The sequence below is a fragment of the Pocillopora damicornis genome, chromosome 5, assembly GCF_964200805.1.
Source record: "Pocillopora damicornis chromosome 5, jaPocDami1.2, whole genome shotgun sequence".
NCBI classification, from domain to species: domain Eukaryota; kingdom Metazoa; phylum Cnidaria; class Anthozoa; order Scleractinia; family Pocilloporidae; genus Pocillopora; species Pocillopora damicornis.
The window spans coordinates 3833578-3840623 of record NC_142674.1 but is presented as its reverse complement, the minus strand read 5'-3'; the positions used below and the strand labels follow the sequence as shown (position 1 = coordinate 3840623).

At 39.7% G+C, this 7046-nt stretch overlaps 1 protein-coding gene across 1 annotated transcript; it reads left to right on the top strand.

Annotated features, from left to right (window-relative positions):
* Nucleotides 1-271: 271 nt before the first annotated feature.
* LOC149044766 (uncharacterized) lies at nucleotides 272-4721 on the top strand. Its single transcript, XM_089206781.1, has 3 exons — nucleotides 272-1162; nucleotides 1851-1955; nucleotides 2979-4721. The coding sequence occupies exons 1-3, from the start codon at nucleotides 385-387 to the stop codon at nucleotides 3575-3577; spliced, it is 1482 nt and encodes a 493-aa protein (XP_089062907.1). The 5' UTR covers nucleotides 272-384; the 3' UTR covers nucleotides 3578-4721.
* Nucleotides 4722-7046: the final 2325 nt, after the last annotated feature.

The following is a 7046-nucleotide window of genomic DNA, read 5'->3' as shown; positions in this document are numbered from 1 at the left end:
TTAAAAAAAAAACCCTTGTTTATCTTGAACTCGCATTACTCAGAACCCCCTGGTAACTCGAAAAAAATCCGTTTTCCCTTCACCACATTATTCCAGTTATTTACTATCAGTTAACTTGAACCCCGTCTAAGTCGAACCAGTTCTGGTTTCCCTCGGGAGTTAGAGTCAGCGGTTCTAGTGTATTATCATTCTTAATACATTCTGTTCACCAGATATGACACACTCTTTTACCTTGTTTTTGACCGCTGGTCAAAGTAGCATATTCGGTGGCAAGAGGTCACGTGGGCTTCGCAAGCTTCCGGGTTAGGGCGTTGATGGTGGTTGATAACTGTTGTAAAGGTTATTGGTATAGCGGTGAAACTACGTGTATCCTCGGGGTTTGGAATGGAACAGGTTAGGAAGAACATGCCAGATTCAAGAGGAGCCGATAACCCTTCGGGTTCATCATTGGTGCCGCTACATTCAGAGAGAAAAGACAGGGAAAGAAGGGCGAAGAAGTGTATGTTAGCTACTTGCGCGATCGGGAAAGAGATTCCTGGGCACGGTGAGGGCTTGGTTGGTACTGGATGCCTCGTTAAGGACTTCTTTGAGGATTCTAGTAGAAAAGTACACCTGATCACAAGCGACAGTGTCATTTCATCTGATGATTTGAGTAGCTACTTTTTATGTTTCAAGAAGTTAAATGGCAGTAACAAAGGACCGAGGATGCTACTTAGTATATGCGACGAAAAGATCCGCTATTCACCTGGCCTTGCGATTGTACCTGTGGACCCAGAGAAATTTAACGCTGCTAAAAAACGCACTTCCGGTTTACTGAATCACCGTCCATTTACCATAAACACTGCAAGAAACCAAGTTTTAAGGAACTGTGATCTATACTGTCACGTCGTTGAGGAATCTGACAAAATGTTATTTACCGCAAGATTATACAAGGTGATGGGGATCGTAGACGAAGAAACATATCTCGCTGACCTACTCGAAACTCCCAGGAAGATAGAAGGCCCTAGCGTTTACCGCGGTTCTCAGAAAGGCCTTGGAGCTCCAATTACTATCACAGGCGAAAACGGCGTGGCAGAAGCTGTGGGTGCCATTACTCTAGGCAACAACCAGCAGATTTCTTTTGTACTGTTTTCACAGATTAAAAGGTCACCGTTACCTTCAGGTTGGTAACTTTTGGTTGGTTTAGGGTACTTGTACATGTATTATTTTGTAAGTCAATTCTTTTAAGTCTTGAACGTTACCGGCATCAGATGATTGTTTTGCTTACAGGTGGGAATTTTTCCTTTACGCTCATGCTTGGACTTTCCCTGGATTTTACCGATAATGAACTTTACAGTGCCCAACTTTTCTTGTTTTCTGAAAAAATACAGTTAATTAACTTAAGTGTTCATTATCTATGGAAATCTAAATTGGTTGCCCCTGACATGTTACTTTCAATATAGGTCCTTCATGGTTATTCTCTCCGAATTTCATCAGGTTTTTCTTTTAATGTATTATCCACCCTAGCACTTCTTGGACTGGATAGAGCCATAATATTGGGCTAAATTTTTTTGCCTTACAAACATGATACAGTGACCCTACACAAAACTTGAGCTCTGACTTCTTCACTAGGGATCCAGCCCACCACCTACCACCCTACAGAGAGTACTGCATGGTCATATCTTCCACATTGAACTGTAGCTCTGTTTTGTTATTAGGTTTAACTGGGTTAGCCTGTTCAAGGAATTTATTTAGTAAAATGAAGCCCTATAGGAGAACGGAAGGTTTTGGTTGGGTCGCATGAATGCCTGTAAATCATTATGGTATACAAGGGATATCAATTTTTTCTCCTTTTGTACACTGAAAACCAGTCAGAGGTGGGGCAGAAGGATGCCGGGGACCAGAAGAAACAGGGGTCCAGCCAACAGAGGCATTAGCAGAAGGAAGAGATGGTAATCCTCCAACACATGGACAAGGTATGCTCTCTATTTTGCTTAATTCCCAGGCTAACTCTTTTGTAGCTGTTTTAGAGGGACTACTAAGAGGGGATAAGTAAAAGGCTCCTCTATTCCTGGTACAATACTTGCAATTAAAGTAAAATGAAATTAGGGAAAAGCTTGTAGAGTTGTAGTTTAAGTTAAGGGCTTGGACCTGGCCCTTCTGTAGGATTTCAGTTGTAATGCAAGCTAACAAACATGCCATTGATTTACACATATCTGGTCTTCATACCAGAATATTTGAACAAACGATTTGGCATGGAAAGGGAGCTCCCAACCTCAAATGCAACACAGATGCTTTCTTCTTAAATTTTGCTGGGTCTTCATAAACCTTCTCCTCTAGGATTTGTTTTCTATTGCTTTAACTAGATAAAATGTTTTTGTTTGAGTAATGGATCACCTGTGCTTTGCTGAATGTAGATGGACTGCATTCCTCTGTACACTATCTTTGTAAAGGACTAATCATTGTAACTGTGCCAATTGTGATGAATTTGAAAGAAGAATGGAAATGTACAGGGAACAGTATGGAGAATATGCATACTGATGTGAGGGTGTAAGGGGTGAGGGGAAACTTCTTACTGTGCATTCTTCATGACACAAACAATTTTGACCCATCAAAATACACTAAAAGCAAGAAAGAGCCATTTTTCTTTCAAATCCATCACAATGATGAAGATGGCTTCTCAGCTTGATTTAAAGCAGGTAGGAAAATGCGAGTCCTTTGATTTGAGTCGATTCAAGTCGATTGCGAGATATTCTCCAAGAGTCTTGCAAATTGACATCCAGTTTGCATTTCCATCCACTAAGAGATGGTTTATCAGATTTCCGGTATAACGAGACACATTAACCGCGAATCGACTTCCGGTAAAACGGTTCGCGAACGAATCGTGGCGTTTTGGGTGTATTGGACAACCCCCATTTGAAACGTAAAAGTATTCAAATACCACTATAGGCCCATTGAAATGCGGTTTACTTAAATATTCTTTTTCCGTGTTCTCACAGTATCACGGTTAGTGGCTCCTTATTTAAAATACAGCGAAGAGCGAATGAACTACAGCAGGCTCGTTCAAGTTGTCACTCATGTAGTAACTGAAGGCCTGCGGGAAATCTTTAAACAAGAATGGGACAATCGCTACAAGATAAACCTGGGAGAATGGAAAGATACACCGGATGATGGAAAGAACTTTTGCACGATCATACGCCGTCAACCCAGAGGAATAAATCATTATCTCTTGAAAACTATCGAAAAGGGTAACAGGGCTGAATGGGATTGTTCCATGCTGTGTTATGCCATCCTTAATTGCGATTCCCCTGACAATCGCAATCTAAGGATAAAATCAAATGTGGGTGATCTTAGAGATTTACGTAATGAATTAGTGCATTGGCCAACGGTCGAAATTTCAAACGAATATTTCCGAACAAAGATTTCGAAAATTAAGAACGCATTTCATGAACTCGGCTTACGAGAACCTGAAATCCCGGGACCTGAGATAGGGTTCTCACCGGAAGAGTTTATAGCTGCGCTGGAGGAATTAGGTGACATTAAAAAGAAGGTTGAAGAGTTGGAAAAGAAATTTGTACGAAAATTAACCACATTTTAGATGATGAGTGACGAACTTCGTGAAAAAGAGGAACTATATGTTCTTAAAGTTCTGTTTGAGGCAGTACAGTGTTAAAAATTTGCAGCAGAAATTTATGTCCTAAAGTGCAGACCTAATCATATTGATGTGACATATAGCCAGCATAAATTAGTTCACTTAGAGCGAAGGGTGGAAAGAGATGAGTATTTCCAGCTGTTTCTCAGGAGAAACGGACAAAACATGTACATATAACCGTAATGACAAGCGTGATCATTCAAAAATATGATGAGTTTTCAATTTTTTTTGATCTCTCTGACGCCTGTGCTTAGTAACTTAAAGGGGAGATAACGCTATCTAACGGATAAATCGCTATTCAGCGGATAAGAGTAGACAAAATTTACTGCACTAAATACCAGACAGAAATTTATCCATTGGATTGCGTTATCTATCCTTTAAGCAAACGCGGCCTGCTGGATCGTAACACCATATAAGGCAAGTGCCTTGTAATAGGCATTTCTGTTTGTATTTGTTAATGTTGAACTGATTGTAGATTGAGTGGAGACTAGGACAAAGACAGAGCGAATTCATCATTGATCTGAGTTGAAATGTTTAACGTTTTTCTCGTCGTTTTCTCCGTGGCTACTAAGCATGCGTAGCTGTGTGACAACTTGAATGGTTTTAGACAGTTTTTCCTTAGAAATAACCAGTCGGTCGTGGGGTAACACTAGTTAACTTTTATTTGAGAAGAATTCCAAAAGACCTTTAAAGTTTGAAACAAGGGTCTTAACTATATTGCTACCATTTTATCAGGTTGTTCTCCATTGACAATTTTGTGAAATAATTAGATCTGATGTCATTAGAAAAGAGAATCAGCTCATTTATTAGAGAGCTTTTTTACTGTTCTTAACCCGAATTTTTTAACTGGGTAAATAAGCAAGGCGGCTTAAGTATTTTAAGTATTTTTAAGTAGCTGAAGTATTTTTCAGGTATTCATGTAATCAACATGTAATTGTTTTTATCACTAATTTTTGTAGTAGGTAAATAATCAAGGCCTATTTTAAAGGAATCTTCGTGTTCTGTTTTAAGCTGTCCTCAAATTGATTGAATTGACTTGTTCAATGTAATTAATTTAGAATTTGTATTAAAGATAAAGACTACCCCTAGACATGAAGGCATTGAGAGAAGGTAATTCAAATTACATGATCTAAATGGAGATTCCACACATCATGGAGTTATTGGTATCTTAATACACCATAAAAGAAAAAAATGTATTTTACACTGTACTGCGTGACATATTTATTTGTATGGATATCTTTTTTCTATATCGCCGGGAGAGGGGGGGGGGGGGGGGGCAAGAATTCGAAGGATTTTGGTCGTCACATTCTGATCCTCCTTTAAGGCTCTATTGTACTCTAGTAATCCCACCTCATTGGCAGTCAATTTTCCCCTCCCCTAACCCAACATTAACCCAAACTCGTTATCAATTGACTGTTGTTAAGCTAGGGGAGGGGACTATGTTTGAGACGACAGATCCCTGGTATGGCTGAAGCACAAATTCTACAGGACGAAATTTGATGAACACGACGAATACGAAAGTCGTTCTCTTAATAACGTTGCTTGAAAGCCACCCTGGTTAGTGCATCAATTTACGCGCATCTTATTCTTTAAAAATGCTTCACAGAGTACTCAACCTCAAATTCCTCCTAACATCCGGTTGAGAGTAGTCCTGAGGACGTATTCACAACACGAGCGGAAGTCAACATCAGAATCAACTGAAGAGTGGTTGTCAGTCCAGTGTAATAAGTCTGCTTCGTGCAAACTGATTGGGCAGTTTAACCGTGATATTGTTGGCTGTAAGACTCAACTGACCAATCAGGACGGACTTGCACCACATGAGGCTAAGGTCGTCGAATAGTAGGTCTCTACTACCGACAACAGTCCTTCTCAGGACTACACCCACCCGGACGATCAGACTACACGCTCAAACTATTTGGAATTAGTGGCCCGATTTCTTCCTGCGTTATCAAGCGATGGTAATACTATCTTTACAGTCTCGAGAAACAAACAAACAAAAACAACAAAGCAAAACAACAGGGGAGCCAGCCGCGCGCCGATAGAGGCCTTTGAATACCGGCCAATCACAGCTGACCATGATGGTTCATAATATGGCGGGTAACCACTCGACCTCATCGCCTGAGGAAGACTCTTAGCATGCTGAGGGTGTGCGCACTCTGATTGCCTCGCATCATGGTCGTAAAAGAGAAAGTAAGTCATTTGCATCCAAGGATAATTTGGTATTAGCAACCGAGTTGATAACGTAAATTGGCTACTGTAAAGAGTTTCAAAGCAGACATCTCGAGTGTTAGCACTTCGTCAAAGCGAAAGACGTTCCTCGTAATGACATGATTTTTCTCGTGCAATTTGGAATAAATAAGCACAAGTAAATTTTTTCAGACCAACAAAATTGCACTCGCCCTACGGGCTCGTGCAACTTGTGGTCTTTGAAAAAAATTAACAAGTGCTTATTTATTCCGAATTGCACGAGAAAAATCATGTGATTACGTATTAATAATATACATGAAAAAATACGAGATAGTTTATCGTGATTATGCAGAAGCAAAGCGCGCGCATCAAGTGCAAAAATGATTTATTTTAAACCCTGCAAGTGAATTTTGTGCGTTCGGTCAAAACAACCGCGTACGATCAAAACAATAATATACAATGATATTGTCACATCTTTAAGGCGCAAAAAGTTCAAAGTCCGGCTAACAGGTTAAGGAATTGTTCAGTCTGTGTCCGAATCACTTTCGATGAAATGGAATCGTCGTTTGCGAGGTTTAACCATGTTTGTTATTTATTTCGGCGTAGAATCGCTCGAGTAAAGTGATAAGCTGGGTCGGCTCGTAATTTTCGATTTCCTTGGCAATTCCCTTATCTAAACACCACTTTTTCCAAACTGACAATTAAAAAGCAGTGTTTACAGTGTTTTTGTTGTTAGAGCTGTTTTTCAGCTGCTGAATTGTGATTGAGGTGGCGAAAGAAAACTTACTTGAAACGCCGGCCACTGTTTAACTCGCAAATTTTCAGCGTATCCAAATGTTGCGACATCCAAGGCTCGCATTTGATTGGCTATCTGTGAGTTTCTTTGATTATTGACTAATCAAAATGTCTGGTTTGTTACTTCTTTGTACTGAATTGACCCTCTTCTGCACTGAATTAACTCTCTTCTGCTCTCAATTACCTGAAAAATGCATTCTTAACCAATCAGAACTGAGTAATTTTTTCATGTATATTATTAGTGCTCCAATCGGGTTGGTGATAACTAATCACGTCCGAGAATTTTGTTTTAGTTTTGATTAGAGTCAATAATTCTTCGTTCCTCTTTATTTTCTAAATCATTGGTGAGTCGTGAACATTGGATACTAAATGTGGTGTCTTTGAAATGTTCTACCAAAGTATTTGGAACATTCATTCCATTTGAACGTTTGAA

Bases quoted from the DNA above. Each gene is read 5' to 3' on its own strand.
- LOC149044766 (XM_089206781.1), top strand. From the start codon at position 385: ATGGAACAGGTTAGGAAGAACATGCCAGATTCAAGAGGAGCCGATAAC. The intron at 1,163-1,850 runs GTTGGTAACTTT...ACTGAAAACCAG, and splicing joins AAGGTCACCGTTACCTTCAG to TCAGAGGTGGGGCAGAAGGA. The intron at 1,956-2,978 runs GTATGCTCTCTA...GTGTTCTCACAG, and splicing joins TCCTCCAACACATGGACAAG to TATCACGGTTAGTGGCTCCT.